Genomic DNA, 19,888 nt, shown 5'->3' on the forward strand with positions numbered 1-19,888 from the left:
TATATATATATATATATATATATATATATATATATATATATATATATATATATATATTGTAACCTAGATCGTAACTAACAAAATTATTGTAATTAACCTATTTTTGTTCATTAAGCAATCAAACTATGTGGAGTTTTCTTTGTTGTCTACTTAAAACCATTCTTTTTTGGAGATGCCACTTAACTGAACACAAACTAGTTAGAAACTCATGCATGAGTATTAAACATTATGGTTTCCAACTTTTCTTAAACTTGGTTTATCAATAATTAGGATCAAAATCAAACTGAACCTTAGGTTCAGTTGGATTTGAGCTCTTAACCATTAAACATTGGTTTAATCAGATGTCACCTCAACTGCAGTGATGATCAAACAATTTTGGTCCAATTATATTTGATAATTTTTACATATCCAAGACTTTGGGATGTAATGATATATAAAAAAGGGGTTGTAATTTTTTTACTATGATAGTAATAACTATGATACAATCAAAAATAGCTGTATTTTTTCTATAAAAGAATAATTACAAAATAACAAAAAACTGCTGTTTTAAATAAACATATCCTTAACTTGCACATTGATCTGAATATCAGGCTTTTATTACTTTTACAGTATACCCAATATAATAAATTATCACATTTGTAATAGACAATATTAATTACTTGAATTTAAATTATAGTCACATTTAGGTAACTTTTAACTTTAGAAATTATAATTTAACATACAAACACAACTTATCTAAAAACATCTATAATTTTGTAGTCCTAACATATTTTTAAGATCTAACATATTTTATTTGACGATAGCAATAATACACTTGAATTAATTAATTTTGTAAGCTAAACAAACCAACTTGTTATTTTCACATTTAACCAAAACATGACTGACTGCTATATGCTATATAGTATACCTATATAACATAGATAACACAGTAACACTACTTTCTTTTTTTTCTGTTGAAAATAGACAAACTTGAAAAACACCAAACAATGTTTCGAATAAGCCTCGTAAAACTGTAAAACGTTTTCTTAATCCAGCAGCATTTTAATTTCAAATTAAATTTGAATACATAAAATTGGTTTTGCGATCAGCTACACTTTGATCAATTCATGATGTGTATACGCTTACTAAGTTCAGACTTGAGATTAAAGTAGATGCAGACTGTTCTTATTTTAGCTGCTAAAATGATGTTCTAAAAATATTGTAAATTTTTCATTTGCATTAACATACCATATGTCATATAACTATTTAAAATAATTACTTCTAAACAAAATCAAATGTGGCAAGTGAAACTTTGTGTTAAAACTTAAACAGGTTTATATCTCAGGAATAGATGGAAAATAATGCAATTACTGTCTTCTTATTAACAACTTATTTCATGAGATCTGCCATTTGTAGTGAAATCACATTTTGACAAGGCGCATAATTTCATGCAATAAAAACTTTGAACGCCCGGAGAATGCAGATAGTTCAAAAATAAAGCTGGCGGAAAATGCAGATAGTCCAATTTTGTTTTACGCGGAGATTGCAGATAATATCTGCAATCTCCGCGTAAAACAAAATTGGACTACTTACGCGGAGATTGCAGATAATATCTGCAATCTCCGCGTAAAACAAAATTGGACTACTTACGCGGAGATTGCAGATAATATCTGCAATCTCCGCGTAAAACAAAATTGGACTACTTACGCGGAGATTGCAGATAATATCTGCAATCTCCGCGTAAAACAAAATTGGACTACTTACGCGGAGATTGCAGATAATATCTGCAATCTCCGCGTAAAACAAAATTGGACTACTTACGCGGAGATTGCAGATAATATCTGCAATCTCCGCGTAAAACAAAATTGGACTATCTGCATTTTCCGCCAGCTTTATTTTTGAACTATCTGCATTCTCCGGGCGTTCAAAGTTTTTATTGCATGAAATTATGCGCCTTGTCAAAATGTGATTTCACTACAAATGGCAGATCTCATGAAATAAGTTGTTAATAAGAAGACAGTAATTGCATTATTTTCCATCTATTCCTGAGATATAAACCTGTTTAAGTTTTAACACAAAGTTTCACTTGCCACATTTGATTTTGTTTAGAAGTAATTATTTTAAATAGTTATATGACATATGGTATGTTAATGCAAATGAAAAATTTACAATATTTTTAGAACATCATTTTAGCAGCTAAAATAAGAACAGTCTGCATCTACTTTAATCTCAAGTCTGAACTTAGTAAGCGTATACACATCATGAATTGATCAAAGTGTAGCTGATCGCAAAACCAATTTTATGTATTCAAATTTAATTTGAAATTAAAATGCTGCTGGATTAAGAAAACGTTTTACAGTTTTACGAGGCTTATTCGAAACATTGTTTGGTGTTTTTCAAGTTTGTCTATTTTCAACAGAAAAAAAAGAAAGTAGTGTTACTGTGTTATCTATGTTATATAGGTATACTATATAGCATATAGCAGTCAGTCATGTTTTGGTTAAATGTGAAAATAACAAGTTGGTTTGTTTAGCTTACAAAATTAATTAATTCAAGTGTATTATTGCTATCGTCAAATAAAATATGTTAGATCTTAAAAATATGTTAGGACTACAAAATTATAGATGTTTTTAGATAAGTTGTGTTTGTATGTTAAATTATAATTTCTAAAGTTAAAAGTTACCTAAATGTGACTATAATTTAAATTCAAGTAATTAATATTGTCTATTACAAATGTGATAATTTATTATATTGGGTATACTGTAAAAGTAATAAAAGCCTGATATTCAGATCAATGTGCAAGTTAAGGATATGTTTATTTAAAACAGCAGTTTTTTGTTATTTTGTAATTATTCTTTTATAGAAAAAATACAGCTATTTTTGATTGTATCATAGTTATTACTATCATAGTAAAAAAATTACAACCCCTTTTTTATATATCATTACATCCCAAAGTCTTGGATATGTAAAAATTATCAAATATAATTGGACCAAAATTGTTTGATCATCACTGCAGTTGAGGTGACATCTGATTAAACCAATGTTTAATGGTTAAGAGCTCAAATCCAACTGAACCTAAGGTTCAGTTTGATTTTGATCCTAATTATTGATAAACCAAGTTTAAGAAAAGTTGGAAACCATAATGTTTAATACTCATGCATGAGTTTCTAACTAGTTTGTGTTCAGTTAAGTGGCATCTCCAAAAAAGAATGGTTTTAAGTAGACAACAAAGAAAACTCCACATAGTTTGATTGCTTAATGAACAAAAATAGGTTAATTACAATAATTTTGTTAGTTACGATCTAGGTTACAATATATATATATATATATATATATATATATATATATATATATATATATATATATATATATATATATATATATATATATATACACTGGCGAGCAAAAAAAAGTGAACAGCGACTGCTTACGCATAAAATGAAAGAGCTCTGGTCAGAAACTCATACAAGCTTGTTTATTTTTGTTCGTACTATCAAAGAATTTACGTTTATCTTTCAAAGAAAACATGAATAAACTTCTAAACATTAGATATGAATACAGTGCACGTTGTCAGCAAAATCTGTAGTTGATATTAGAGCGTGGGTGAAATAGGTCGTATTATCGCTATATTATTATTATAAAAAATAAAAGGAAAAAAATGTCTCCAAATAAAAGGTAATTTTTTTTTATTTTTATTTTGGTTATTATTTATGCCTCTAACTTATTTAAAACGAAAAATCCCCTTTAATTTTGATGTTATTGGATTCTTATGAAAAAAAAAATATTCATTTAGAATACATAGTTTATCATTAAATAAATATTTTCTTCATATATTACTCTAAAAATATTATCATTTTTCTTTCACAGAGGACCTCATTTAACAATGGAACAAAAAGGAATCATTGTTGGAATGAGTGCGTCCGGTAAATCGATACGTCAAATTATTCAAATTATGAAAGCTCAAGGTGTAAACATTAGTGTTGGTGGAGTTCACAAGATACTTTCATGTCAGAAAAACAATAAAACAACAGCTAGAAAAAAAGGTTCTGGCAGACCAAGAAAAATGACGGAAAGAGATTGTCACAAGTTAAAATTCAATGTTTTAAAAAATCGAAAAACCACTATGACGCATATCGCAGAAACTTTTACGTGTTCTGATGATAAAAAGGTTAGCCGATGGACAATTTCGAGGCGTCTTAAAGATCAGGGGTTCAAAATACACCCATGTAAAAAAGTACCTCTTCTTACAGCACGCCATAAAAAGGCAAGGTTAGCTTGGGTAAAAAATAATAAAAACACAGACTGGACAAAAATATTATGGTCAGATGAATCACGATTTTGTTTGCATTCAGATCGTCCACAGATGTGCATTAGACGTAAGAACGAACAATTAAATCCAGATTGTATTCACCAAACGGTAAAGGGTAATCTTGGAATTATGGTTTGGGGTTGTTTTTCTGCCAAAGGTGTGGGCAGATTGCATAGAGTCGAAGATGGATTACGAATAAATTCCAAAGAATACATTAGTATTCTACAAAAATCTTTGCTGCCCACACTGGAAGAATTAGAAGAGGATGAAATTAAATTTCAACATGACAATGCTACTTGCCATACGTCTAAACAAGTTAAAAAATGGCTCAAGGATAACAATATCTTCCTTTTTGAAAATTGGCCTGCCCAAAGTCCAGACCTTAATCCCATTGAAAATTTGTGGGACTATATGGATAAAGAGGTCCATAAAAATAATATTTCATCTTTGGATGATCTTTGGGCAGCCATAAAACAAGTTTGGGTTACGATACCTGACCGTTTGATAGCAAATTTAATTGAGTCGATGCCGCGTCGATTAAATGAAGTGATGAAAAATGGTGGTGGCCACACAAAATATTAATTTTTTTTTTCAAAATGAGTCGTATATATGTGTATGTATATGTATTTAATATAAGCGATATGTTATATTTTATGTAATATATTTTTAATTGATTAATAATACATAATTTACTGAAAAATTGTACTGTTCACTTTTTTTTGCTCGCCAGTGTATATATATATATATATATTGTAACCTAGATCGTAACTAACAAAGTTATATATATATATATATATATATATATATATATATATATATATATAAAAATGCGTATGTGTATATATATGTGTATATATAAATATATGTATGTATATATATATACATATATATACATACATACATATATTTATATATACACGTATAGTATATATATATACATACATATATTTATATATACACAAAATTATTGTGATATGTGCATATATATATATATATATATATATATATATATATATATATATATATATATATATATATATATATATATATATATATGTATATATATAAATTAGCAAAAATACTTATCTAATTTTTTCTTTGACAGCTTGTTTTACCATCAGTAGGTTCATCAGGAAGTCTGATGAACCTAGTGATGGTGAAAGATAAGTTTATAAATATATAAGGTTAATATATAACATGTTAATTAATGATTAATTTGTTAACCTTCCTGATTACTTATTGATGGTGAAACAAGTTGTGGAAGAAAAAATTAGATAAGTGTTTTTACTAATTTATTACTGCTCTGCTCTTTAAGACCATTGAGCACTCTATTTATAGAATACACTAACATAGTTTATATATATATATATATATATATATATATTATATATATATATATATATATATATATATATATATATATATATATATATATATATACACAGGGTGTCTGCCAATATTATAAGTTGGATTTCCCTAGCTTTTCCCTGATATTTACCTATTTCTCGTTTAGAAAAATGCTCTTCAACTGCAAAAATATAAACAATAATACAACCCACATTAAATATATCAAGAGAAGTTCATAAAACTATCTGCCAAATAAACTTTTAGATTACGTGAACTATATACAACTTATTTAAGTTATATAAGTTTGATAAAGACTCATCTTTCCTGATTTTTCTAAAATTTAACCTAATTTCTCTGATAATCCCCTGATTTTTTTGAAGATATCCGAATTCCCTGGCATTTCCCTGATTTCGCAGACATCCTGTATATATTTATATGCAGATCTTGTGTATAAAGACCACTTAGCAACATTGCAACATAACATACCAAGAATTTAATTTGATCTAAACTTATTAGTCACAACAACAAGGCTAAATAAAATTGACAAAGTATGTATGATGAATTTAGCAATTAGTATGTAAAATAACAATGTTTTGTTACATATGCTATATTATTATTAACAATAACATAGGTTATTTTTAACATATTTATCTTAACTAAAACCACTTGATTACTCACAAACTTAATCAAGTTATGATCAAGGTTTTGTGTTTAAATAATCGCTATTAATAAATGTTTAAATAATCGCTATTATTTAAAAAATTGTAGAATTTTATAAAAAACTTCAAATATTTAAAGAAACACCACCAAAAATTTATGCACCCGAAAAACGCAGATAGTCCAAAAATGTATCTGGCAAAAATGCAGATAGTCCAATTTTGTTTTACGCGGAGATTGCAGATATGCCAATTTTGTTTTTGGCGGAGATTGCAGATATGCCAAATTTGTTTTCCGCGGAGATAGTCCGATTTTGCGCGGAGCCATCGATATCCGAGTTATTTGTTTTATAGTTAGTTAATATTTAGTGTAAAGTCGATGAACATCAATTTTTTTCTTGCAAGCGACGAGGAATACTATCAATTAAATTTTGTAAATGATTTTGAGGAATATTATGCCAAGCTTCCTGCAAAGCTAAAAAGAATTTTTGGTTGTTGGTGTGCGCTCATTCCTATTAGCTTTGTCATCCAAATAATACTACAAATTTTCAATCGGATTGATATCCGAACTTGGAGCAGGTTACTCCAATAATTCTATTTCATTTTCTTCGACATATACTTTGGCAATCCCACTGGTATGTTTCAGATCATTGTCTTCTGGAAGACAAATTGATCCTGCAATCCTAATTTTTTGAAGAAGGGGGTTGTTTCATAAAATATTTGCATATCAAGTTACCAACTCCATTATAACTGAAACAGCTCCAAACAAGTACATTACCACCTTCGTGTTTGACGCTTTTAGAGTTTTTTTGTCCGAGGGTTTTTCCTTTTCTTTTACATACATTTGGTCTTTTTTTTTGGGAATTCTTTACTTCGAATTTACTTTCATCAGACCATAAAACTGATTTACAAAAATCTCGTGGCTTTGAAAAATACTTTTTGCAAAGGAGAAGCGTTTTGTTTTTATTTTTCTTGAAATGAAAGGTTTTTTTAAGACACGGGATACATAAAACCCTGCAGAGCGAAGTCTACGATGCATTTTCGTTCAGAAACATTCACGCTTAGTTTCTCTTTAACAGCTCTGGCAGAAAAACAGGCTCTCGCTTTACTTCTCGTATAATAAAGTTTATCTTCTCTAGATGTTGTTTTTGGTGGACGGCCTGAACGGCCCTTTGTTTTGCACACTTTCAGTTTTTTTATAATTTTGTATTATTGATTCGACCGTTGCCTTGCTTTTATTAAATTTTTCTGTAGTTTTTCTATACCCGAAGCCTCTTTCCTGATCATCAACAATCATTTGCCGTACCTCAAGACCAATTTCATGGACTTTAGGCAAACTTAGGTTCTTTGGAAAACTTTTGATATAAAACAAAAGAAGTATTTTTTTCAAATATTTATTAAAATACTTTTAATATTTACAGCACTATATAAAGTCAATAGGTCTGAATACTTATGTCGTATATAAAGTTGCTGCTTTTATGTTATATGAAGTACTATACTAAATATAGTAAAATAATATACTAAATATAATCAAACATAATAACCCAACATCATAATTACCAACAAAAAATTGTTTGTAGAAAAAAACTGCCTGGGTGCGTATTCACCAAACTTTTTTTTTTTTTGCGCAAGTTCAAAACTGTAAAAGTTGTATTCACCAAATTTGCGCAGTTGCGCTTCAAAAAAACTTTCGTGAGTTTTTAAGTAAGTTCAGCGCAACTTATGCGCAACCCAAACTTTACGGAAATGCTGCGAAATTTTGGTGAATACTAAATAGTAACATGCACTTACCTGACGGGGAAGTAAACCTGATCACTATAGGGCTAGCCCCCCTATAAACGGTCATCAGGATACTAACCCGGACGACGGTTGGGCTATTGTCTACTTCCCGAAGGGGGGAAAAACTCTGGGACGACGCTCACAGAGTCTCCTCTGGATGGAGTAGGCATGCGTCCACAAGGCAATTAGCTGGAGGACGTTAAACTCTAACACATGAACTTACGATTTCCTTAAACCTTAGTTGAGCTGTGCAAAAGCTACGAAAGTTTGGTGAATACGCACCCTGATTCTTACGGTATATATAATTTGCTTAAACGAGATTCTTCGTATTGTTTTACATTTATGTTGGTAAAGTTGACGTAAAAATGGTCTTGTAAAGTCATTCTTTTTTATTATCATGTTTACACATATTCATTTTTTTATAGCAATAAAAAATAAACACGTTAGGGTATGAAAACAATTTTTAATAATATGCTAGGGGTATGAATAATTTTATCGCGTATAAAAACTCGATGCGTTGCACTCGAAAGTTGGTTCTGAAAATGAAATTTTTACAAATGCAATCTTTGAATAGGATTCACCTATTTTTTGCTTGCGTTATACGTGATTACGTGATTGTTTGAGCTGTAATGCCGGACCATAAATGAGGTGGTGTATTTTTTAGAAGCCAAAATTGAAAATGCTTTTTATCATCTTCCCAAAACTGTTACTTTGGCGTTTAAACTTTTGAGGTGAGAACTTGTGTTTTAAAGATGAATATTAAACCTTATAAGCCGAACATAAATTGTATAAAACACTGAAAATACTTTGTGTAAAAGAGGCACCAACGGCTTCTAAAAAGCAGGTACTTTAACTGAGGGTGAACTAATTATTCTCAGACCTCATCCAGCTTAACTTAAGTATATGGTGGTTGATTGAAAGAATGTTAGGAACCACTAGACAAAAAAAACTCGCTGAAGTAAAGAGAGGTCTTACATGAATGATAAAAGTTTGCCGTAAATATTCAAGAATTTAACTTGTGAAGCACCTGTTTACCAATAGAAAGCGAATAATCTTCATAAAACTAGCATGCAACTCTTTTGGGTATTTGTAGATTTGTAAAAGTTTTCTTGTTGTATTATTTAATGGCTTTTCCAAACATAATTTAAGTAATAATGTTAGAGCTTTGATGAGCTCATTAAAGCTAATAAATCCCTTATGAGCATGGTTAATTTCCTTTCGCAGTCATTTTAATAAAGCACTTTTCGTTAAGAAATTTTCTTACTTTGTCAGCGCTGAATATGGACATATACACATTTATTTTGCCTGTTGTGGAAATCAATCAACGTTATGATATGGATTCAGAAAACTGTGTTTTATTCAATTTCAAAAAAAACCTTCACCAAACAGCATAATAATTTTATAGTTTGCATGAGTTTAATAAAGATAAAAATCTCTTACGAACACGTTTTGTTTCCTATAGCAGTCGCTTTAATGAAGCACTTTAATCAAATCTATAACTGACTTTGTCAAAGCTAAAAATTGACTTTTTTTACACATATTTTGCGTGTTAGAAAAAATATATCAGTATTTTGATATGGATTCAGAAAAGATGATTCCGTTCCATTTTCAAAAAAAACTGCCTGGCATCAAATTGCATGACATTTTTGAAATTTGCTAAAATCCATTGAAACAGTAAATAATGAAACTGTAGTACAAAATAAGTTTTTAATTTTGCTTCTCTACTTATGTGTATTTTTTCACCAAAACTGTAAGTGTTTTACACTGAATCCAAGAGCAAATAGCTGCTAATACCAAAAACCTGTGATCTAATGGTTACTAATACCAAAAACTTCAAAACGAAAACTCAGTTTTGGGGTAGAGCTTAGAGCCAGATCAAAAAGTTTATCTGATTTAGTTTGTTAATACTGAAAGATGTCAAGATTTAATTTTTGCTATAACAGCCTAAAGTCAATAAAAGTAGTTCGTTGATCAAACACCATGATCGAGTTACAAAAAAATAAAAAAGGAAGCCCTTACAAAATAACTTTAATATGAAAATATAAAACAACGTTAAACGATCAAACAACGTTAAACGATCAAACAACGTTACATAAACGTTGAACATCAAGAAGGTGATCGAGTTAATATATAGAGTTATCAATATATGTGGAAACAAAAATGGCTTCTCAAAAAGTGAGTTTTTTTAATATATTTTTCCTCCATTTGCTTGGTCTGGATGAAAAAACTGTTCATATAGTTAGTTTCCTTTAACAAATCGTGTTTTTCTTCTGAAACAATTTTTCAACAAATCTTTCGTAACAACAAACTTTTCGTAATTGCGGATTGAGGTGCACATTTTTTCACCAAAAACATTAAGCAAAAAGGACTTAGTCATTCGAGCTTAGAAACGTTAGAAATCTTCACTATGAATTTAAAAACTTTGAAATATATTTGGCTAACTTGCTTACTACTTTTTCGTTGCCTATAGTTTTTACTTGATAAATGGCTGATTGACTGAAGAACTTAAAGCATTTGTTAATCAAAGATTATTTGCAGTTGAGGAAAATATCGCATCATTGGTCGCAAATGGTCTTATATTAGAGAGATGGTGCTAATGGATTGGTATTTAGCTCTTCTGAGATGGTTTTGTTTTGTTTGAAATGTTGAGTTCTGTATTTCTGATTATTGAAAAGCTCATTTTGGTGGTTTTGGTGTATGATTTTATTCGTAGAAAAGGTTCATGACACTACATAATTAATTTATGAGATGCTATTTATTTGAGCTTAATTAGCCTACTTAACCTGTTCTGTATCTCAAAATGCTATGTTTATAAAAGGTCTTTTTGAACAAATGGAAACACACGCTCAAAAAATAAACTCTTATTTAAATAACTTAAATAATTTCATAGAAAGTTTGAAACTTTTGACGTTGAGTTTTAAAAATTAAATAAAGTAAACATCTAAAAGATAAACTGCAATCTTCATCTCTTAATCTTAATAAGAAAATTTAACTAAATCTATTTGCAATTTTATTAATATATTAATATTATCCTCAACACAACATTTTTTATATTAATTTATATCAATATATTTTCATTATTAGATTGTTATTTCTATATGAATGTTGTTACCCTATCATTAAAGTACACTCTAAAAACATTCCGTTAGAAAAAGTAACGGATTGCGTGTCTCCGTTAAATTAACGAAGTAATTCGTTTCCAAAAACAGCAAAATTAACGGAATCAAGTTAACAAATTACGTAATCTTCGAAATTCCATTAATTCAACGGATAAAATAACAAAACCGTTGAAATAAAAATTTTTTTAAAAATGGTTTCCGAAAGAAATTACGAAGTGCTTCCTCTGTAGATTATGTTTTTCATCATTACATATCCTTTTTTCTCATTTTCGAAATTTACATGGATTGACTTCGAGAGGTTCAGAAGTCAAATGCACTTTTGATAAATGCAATAGAGTTTTCATTAGTTTCATAAAAGTAAGAAAACATTATGAAAACCAGCATTCAACAATAATTCCTCATGAGATGCGTGTGTGTCTGTGTGTGTGTGTGTCTGTGTGTGTCTGTGTGTGTATATATGTGTATATATATATATATTTATATTTATATATACATATATATATATATATATATATATATATATATATATATATATATATATATATATATATATATATATATATATATATATATATATATATATAATAAAACAGGCAACTAAACATGGAATAAATTCCATTACATATCAGGGTATCCTTTCTTGGAACACTCTTCCGTTCACCCTAAAAACAGATTTTATCCTTAGATCCAAGAATCTGTTCTTAACGTCACTCTATCATTTTTACCTAAAAAGTTACGCTTAACTTTATTCTTTACCTCTATAACTTTTTTCTTTATGTTTATGTACATATTATAATTTCTTATTTGTGTATATGTGTATATATGTATGTATATGTGAATACATTATAATAACTATTTGACCTATATTTTAACTCTTTTAAAAGTCTGTTTTATAAGTGTTACTTATAAATTTTTGTAAAGTTCTACTTTTGCTATGTGACTAGTTTATTTCTTATGTTTTTCTCTTGTCTTTTCTTTATATTATTTAGGTCATTGCGTTTTATTAGTGAATTACTATTTTCAATGACCTGTGTTTTTTGTAATATCCTTAACACAAAATATATTGATATATATATATATATATATATATATATATATTTATATACATATATATATATATATATATTAATTTAAAAAAAAAAAATTCAAAAGATATTCTTTTGATAAATTATTTTTTAAATCTTGTTTGTTAGAGTTTTATTTGTCAGCATATTGAAGTACTTTACATAAAAAATAATAAAGTTTTGAATTTTTTTTTCTATAATCATTTAACTATAAAAAAATATATAGATGTGTTATTATTTTTAATATTTGTATTATTATCTTATATGTTTTTAGCTTTAATATGTAGTTTAAGCAAGTTAAGGACTTACATGGACATCAGCTTACAATGGTTTAATCATGTTCAAGTATTACAGATATCTGTTCCTTGTTATTGTATTTTTTTAAAAATAAATTTGTCAGTTACATCAGACAAATATTGTAAAAAATGAGTTGTTAACAATATTTTTTGTTTACAGGATCTTTAAATCACATTTACATCATAGATAAAAGGTTTGTTGCAATAAGTTTAATTTGCCAGCTTTTTTGTAGTTACACAGTTTCAGTATAAACTAAATGGTTAGTTACACAATTATCTTTATATGGCTTGTTTATATCCTTTTAATTTGCTATTTTAGACACATGGTATGCAATATCACGCTGTAAGTTTAAATTAGTTGTAAAATTAAAAATTAGATTTTGATTTGCATTTCTTTTGATAGGGATATCTATTTAGGTTAGGTACAACTAAGTTTATGTATGCCTTGTTTATATTCGTTTAGAATTTACTACTTAGACACAAGGGATGCGGTATGAAATTGAAATTCTGATATTGTTATTTGGATCTCTTTTGGTGAGCTTATTTATTTTTGTTTTAATTTATTGTTATTTAAGTTGGAGACCTTTTTCTTATTTTGTTCCTGAGAGGTTTTGAAGTATGTGGAAATTATAGAACCTTTCAGTTATCAGATAAGATTATCTTTTGTTACACATTTTTATTAAAGATATTATTTAGTTGTTGCATTGAACTTTATCTTTAGAAAATGGTATCGGAAATAAATAAAATAAAAAAATTTCTATTATCAATTTATAAATCAGGAATTAGAAATAGCAATATTTCTTAAAGGTACTTAGTAAAATTTTATTTTCATTTCATACTATTTATATCATTTAGGTTCCGTATTTTCTTTATTGTATTTTATTTTATATTTATCTTTAGGAATTGACAACACGTTGCTGGAATTGAAGTGTTAAACATGTACTAAGAACAGCAGCGTTAAAACCTAAAACCTAGTTTGTTAACAATTGGTTTAGTTTAAACATCTATTGTGTATATGGGTGTGTGTGTGTTTTATACAGATGTTTTATAACCTCAAATATAATGACTATTAAAAATATATTTAAAAACTATTTTGATTGTAATTTAAAGTTTGTGTACTGAATTACATTATTACAAAATTTGATTAGTTTTCAATGTCCAGTTAAAGAGTATTTGAAGCTTGCTAACAAATTGAGCACTATATTTCTCCCAACCATAGTAGTTTGTATAATTAGTACTGCTTGTATCGGATGGGTGGTAATTATTACATTTATAATGGTAAGAACCAATGTGTATTAAGAATATCATAATTAAATAATCGAAATATTAAAAATGTAAGGATTATTTTATTATCAAATTACAATGCTATGTGGCTTAATTCATCTTTAATTATAATGGAATGATTTTAACTGATTATTCCCTACAATAACGTTATTTTAACTGAATAAAAACAGTGGATAATTTGATGCACTGACGTAATAACTCCTTAATTTAAAAGGATTGTTTTATCGAAAAAATATCAACGGACTTCAATCCGTTAAAACTTTAATCCGTTAACTTAACGGAAAAGCCGTTGGTGCAATAGCGACGGATTGATCTGTTACCCAATTCGTTGTATTCAACGGATTTTTTTTTAGAGTGTATAATTAATTACTATGTTCAGGTGATGTGATAAATATAATATTATTATAATAATTCAATGATTGTAATAAATAAAATATAATCTCTTTGGTACAGCATAAATATTTTTCTCAATATCTTTTAATGAACATTTGTTGTCTTGTCATCATTTTTATCCACGTTTTGATTTTATTTGCATTTAGGATCACTCCTTCTAAGTCAAGAAAATCGATTCTCTTAACTTTTAACTTATGAGAGCTGTTTTTTTTAAAGGAATGTTGACCACAGAAAAAAAAATGTCTGAGGAAAGAGAAGACGAGTTTGATGAGATCGAAGGTAGACATTTTATTTGAAGTTTCATTTTAAAAGCAACATCAATATCTTTGTTTTTCACCTTATTCGCTTTTAGTTGAACGGCTATCGAAAGATGTGTTTGAAACTCTGGCTGATAAACTGACATATAGCTACCCCAGATTTGCTCGCTTTCTTTCAATCAGAGAAACAAAGCTCAGTCAAATAAATGAGGATTTCTCAAACACATACGAGCGAACGTTTCAAATGTTAAACAATTGGAGAAGAGCCAATCCTAGCAAAGTCTGGCGTGATTTGAAAAACGTATTACATGTTATCGAAAGAAAGGACCTAGTAAAAGAATGCGAAAGAAGTATGCAATTATATTATTATCATTTAATTCATATGTTCTCTTCACTGTTTTTAAGACATACCGGCAGTGCGTTGTTAAAAACAACATTTTAATAAGAATGCGTTTCCATTTTTTTTAACGAATTAACAAGATATGCCTTGCGTTATACGGGATTGTTGAGCTAAATATGAATTGAAACATGTTGCAGTAATACAAAAAATAATATTAATGTTTACTTGAAATTTAATTGCTCAGCGAGTTTTTGTTCAGCCCTTTTTTTTCTTCAGAAATGGTACCTAGATATGCTACGTTTGGAGTTCAGAAGCCATTATCAACATTTTTTGGACGGGATAAAGAGCTTTATCAAATTCATGAAGATTTGAACAAATTGCAGGAGTCAGGAAAACTGTTTCTGGTTTTAACAGGAATGTCAGGAATCGGAAAAACTCAACTTGCTCGAAAATATGCTTCAGTCTATCATAAATGCTACGACAACATAGTCTGGCTAGACGCAGCGAACGACAAAATACGTATGTCTATAATCAATTTCAGCGAACAACTGGGATTATCTACAACAAACTCCAAGGAAGATACACTCAGCCTCAAAACCATAGCAGCCAAACTTCATAACTACTACAAAACAGGAAAAACATTATACATTTTCGACAACGTCGACGACGGAAGTGCTAAAAAGTTTACGAAATACGTTTCTAACCTGCCTAACTCATTCACTTTGGTGACATCACAATGGAGAGGTTGGACAATTAATGCATTGAAAATGGATATAGAAGTTTTCTCTCAGCAAGACGCATTATGCTTCCTGGAAAAAAGTATCAATACAGAAAACAAGGAAGCACTAAAAGAATTGGCCGAAACTCTAAGATACCACCCGTTCGCTCTTCATCAATCTATTATCTACATAAACAACACGCACATCTCCTCAAAAGAGTATATAGAAAGATATCAATCTAGTTCAGTACCTGTACTTGAGGAGTTTACTACCGAAGCGGAAACGAAATCAGTTGTGACAACCATAAACATAGTCTTGAATAAATTACAAACAAACAAAGAATTCTTAACAATAGATATTTTGAATTGTTTATCGTATTGCGATGGAAAAAGCATAACACCAGAGTTTATAAACCAACTTTCTACTTTCATCGGCGTAAAAAGTTCTGACCAAATAAAACATGCCATTGCAGTCATGATGAACCTTTCTCTTATTAACCAAGAGAGCGATCTCGATAAATCTACACTTCTCAAGTTTTCCATGCACGAACTTACTCAGTTAGCATGTGAAACATTTCAAAAACAGCATAAGATTTCTTTAAAACATTTTAAAATTTTAACCGGTTTCATAAAACAAGAATTGTCAGGTATGAAATTGGACGAACATTTCTGTACAGAACACATTGACTATGGATTCCACTGGTATAAACATTTTATTCACGCGTTTATAAAAAAAGAACATGAAGTGTGTGAGGAATTTAAAAACATTGCGAAAAGGGTTCATGAATTATTGTGTACAAAAGGCTATTTCCAATATGATCTCCAATTTTTAAAAGGAGTTGAAGATATTGAAGCCAAATCTCTAGGAATCAAGCACCAGTCAACGTTGAATACAAACCACCTAAGAGCGCAGGCTTTGGTTGCTATGGGTAGATATGAAGAAGCTATTGAAATTTATTCAGAAGTTGAAAGTATTGAAACAAAAGTTCTGGGGAAAAACAATGAATTGACTTTAACTACAAAACATAATAAAGCATGTTGTATGAGGGAGATGGGTAAATATGATGAAGCCTTTGAATACTTAATCGATGTTGAAAAAGTAAAAACAAATGTTTTTGGGACCAATCATCCTCAGACCTTAGTTACAAAAAATGAGAGGGCAAACTGCATGCTTGACATGGGTAAATATGAAAATGCCTATGATGTTTTTTCAGAAGTTGAAAAATGTTTTAAAGAAAGTCTGGGGAGCAATCATCCTTCGACTTTAACTACAAAACGGAGTAAAGCGAGTTGCTTGTGTGAAATGGGTAAATACGAGTTAGCTATTGAAATTCTCTCCGAAGTTGAAAAAACTCAAACAGAAGCTCTGGAGAGCAATCATCTTTCGACATTAACTACAAAACGTAATAGAGCGAATTGCTTGCGTGAAATGGACAAATACGAGTTAGCTAATGAACTTCTCTCCGAAATTGAAAAAACTCAAACAGAAGCTTTTGGGAGCAATCATCTTTCGACTTTATCTACAAAACATAGTAAAGCAATCTGCTTGCGTGACATGGGTAAATACGAGTTAGCTAATGAACTTTTCTCCGAAGTTGAAAACAGGAGAACAGAAGCTCTGGGGAGCAATCATCTTTTGACTTTAAATACAAAGCATAATAGAGCGACTTGCTTGCGTAGCATGGGTAAATACGAGTTAGCTAATGAACTTCTCTCCGAAGTTGAAAAAATGATAACAAAAGTTCTGGGGAGCAATCATCTTTCGACTTTAACTACAAAACATAATAGAGCGAATTGCTTGCGTGAAATGGGTAAATACGAGTTAGCTTATGAAATTCTCTGCAAAGTTGAAAAAAGGAGAACAGAAGCTCTGGGGAGCAATCATCTTTCGACTTTAAATACAAAACATAATAGAGCGAATTGCTTGCGTGACATGGGTAAATACGAGTTAGCTAATGAAATTCTCTCCGAAGTTGAAAAAACTCAAACAGAAGTTCTGGGGAGCAATCATCATTCAACTTTAACTACAAAACGTAATAGAGCGGCTTGCTTGCGTGACATGGGTAAATACGAGATAGCTAATGAACTTCTCTCCGAAGTTGAAAAAATGATAACAAAAGTTCTGGGAAGGAATCATCTTTCGACTTTAACTACAAAACGTAATAGAGCGAATTGCTTGCGTAAAATGGGTAAATACGAGTTAGCTATTGAAATTCTCTCCGAAGTTGAAAAAACTCAAACAGAAGCTCTGGGGAGCAATCATCTTTTGTCTTTAACTACAAAACGTAATAGAGCGAATTGCTTACGTGAAATGGGTAAATACGAGTTAGCTAATGAACTTCTCTCCGAAGTTGAAAAAATGATAACAAAAGTTCTGGGGAGCAATCATCTTTCGACTTTAACTACAAAACATAGTAAAGCAATCTGCTTGAGTGAAATGGGTAAATACGAGTTAGCTTATGAAATTCTCTGCGAAGTTGAAAAAAGGAGAACAGAAGCTCTGGGGAGCAATCATCTTTCGACTTTAAATACAAAACATAATAGAGCGAATTGCTTGCATGACATGGGTAAATACGAGTCAGCTAATGAAATTCTCTCCGAAGTTGAAAAAAGGAGAACAGAAGTTCTGGGGAGCAATCATCTTTCGACTTTAAATACAAAACATAATAGAGCGAATTGCTTGCGTGACATGGGTAAATACGAGTTAGCTAATGAACTTCTCTCCGAAGTTGAAAAAACTCAAACAGAAGTTTTGGGGAGCAATCATCTTTCAACTTTATCTACAAAACATAATAAAGCAATCTGCTTGAGTGAAATGGGTAAATACGAGTTAGCTTATGAAATTCTCTGTGAAGTTGAAAAAAGGAGAACAGAAGCTCTGGGGAGCAATCATCTTTCGACTTTAACTACAAAACATAATAGAGCGAATTGCTTGCGTGAAATGGGTAAATACGAGTTAGCTAATGAAATTCTCTCCGAAGTTGAAAAAAGGAAAACAGAAGTTCTGGGGAGCAATCATCTGTCCACTTTAACTACAAAACACTATACAGCAGTTTGTTTACATCACATTGGTAAATACGATAAAGCTTTTAAAATTTTTTCTAAAGTTGAAAATGTTCTATCTAAGGTTCTGGGAAGTAACCACCCATTGACTTTAACTACAAAACAGAGTAGAGCACTCTGCTTGGATCACATGGGTAAATATGACAAAGCATTTAACATCTACACTAAAGTTGAAAATATTCAAACCGAAGTTTTGGGTAGCAATCACCCCTTATCTCTTACTACAAAGCATAACATAGCACTCTGCCTGGCTCACATGGGTAAATATGATCAAGCTTTTAAAATTTATACCATGGTTGAAACTATTCAAACTGAAGTTCTGGGTAGGATTCACCCATCAACTTTGACTACAAATTATAATAGAGCACTCTGCTTGGATCTCATGACCAAGAGTGATTTGAAATATTCCCTGAGGTTGATAAAATGAGAGCAAATAAGAGTTCTAGGAAGCGATCATCCGTTGACTTTAGCTACAAAACATTTCTTTACAAGAAAAATGCAATTTGCAAAGATCGGGATCAGAAGATGAATTATGATGAGTTTAAGCTTTTGAGTTTGGTTGACAGATCAAGTTAGATAGTTTGAAACTTTAATACTTACTTCTCCAAGTTTCCTCAAGCAGGAACATCAGTGATCATGTTAGACTTTAGATATTAGTTAACTTAAACTCTAAAATCGTTTTATTATAAAAGAGCTATGCCTAGAGCTTTTTTTTTTCCACTGTAATTTAAATGAAGCTAAGATATAGATTCAGAAATGTTTATTTCGGATATTTTCAAAGAAGTATCTTGCTACAGTCAGTATAAATTTTCTGAAACTTGCTGAAACCTACGATTACAGAAGTTGATAACTTTTATCAACAATTAAGTTCTTTAAGAAAACTCTCTCATTGATTAGAAATGAAAGAGAATAGTACTTCGAATGCCGTTTTTCTTATTGCAAATGAAACTACAATTTATAAGAGCATAATGACCCGTGAATTCAATCAGGTACAACTCAAAAAGAAGTTTAAAACCACCTTCCAGCCTGGTTTTTCAAAAGACTTCCACTTCAAGTATGGGTTTTAGGACTGCAGTATGTTTTCACATTTTGCACGCCACATTTAATTATTTCATCTACACATTAGGGTATTTCAAAAAAAACGTCATGTCTGAAAAAAAAAAAGAGCCCTAGCTTATCATCTGCCCAGACCATGATTTAGTCCTAAGATTTTTGAAAATCCTAAGGGTCCATCCAGGGGGTAAAAGGGGCAATTTTTATAGCGTTTTGGACCATTTTTAATAG

The 19,888-nt window shown here is 29.9% G+C and overlaps 1 protein-coding gene across 3 annotated transcripts; it reads left to right on the top strand.

Annotated features, from left to right (window-relative positions):
- The first annotated feature begins 10,082 nt into the window (after positions 1 to 10,082).
- On the top strand, positions 10,083 to 19,384 carry LOC149877662 (uncharacterized). Of its 3 annotated transcripts, none has more exons than XM_090074169.1 (4): positions 10,083 to 10,245; positions 14,443 to 14,505; positions 14,579 to 14,833; positions 15,100 to 19,384. In XM_090074169.1, the coding sequence occupies exons 2-4, from the start codon at positions 14,445 to 14,447 to the stop codon at positions 19,029 to 19,031; spliced, it is 4,248 nt and encodes a 1,415-aa protein (XP_089930295.1). In that variant the 5' UTR covers positions 10,083 to 10,245; positions 14,443 to 14,444; the 3' UTR covers positions 19,032 to 19,384. The 3 variants fall into 3 exon arrangements, with proteins under 3 accessions (XP_089930295.1, XP_089930296.1, XP_089930294.1); XM_090074170.1 differs by lacking the exon at positions 10,083 to 10,245 and adding an exon at positions 14,165 to 14,212; XM_090074168.1 differs by lacking the exon at positions 10,083 to 10,245 and having other exon boundaries at positions 14,314 to 14,505.
- Positions 19,385 to 19,888: the final 504 nt, after the last annotated feature.

This window comes from Hydra viridissima, unplaced genomic scaffold (assembly GCF_058129835.1).
Source record: "Hydra viridissima isolate aposymbiotic clone 2 unplaced genomic scaffold, HvirCarnegie_v1 scaffold_16, whole genome shotgun sequence".
Taxonomy (NCBI): Eukaryota; Metazoa; Cnidaria; class Hydrozoa; order Anthoathecata; family Hydridae; genus Hydra; species Hydra viridissima.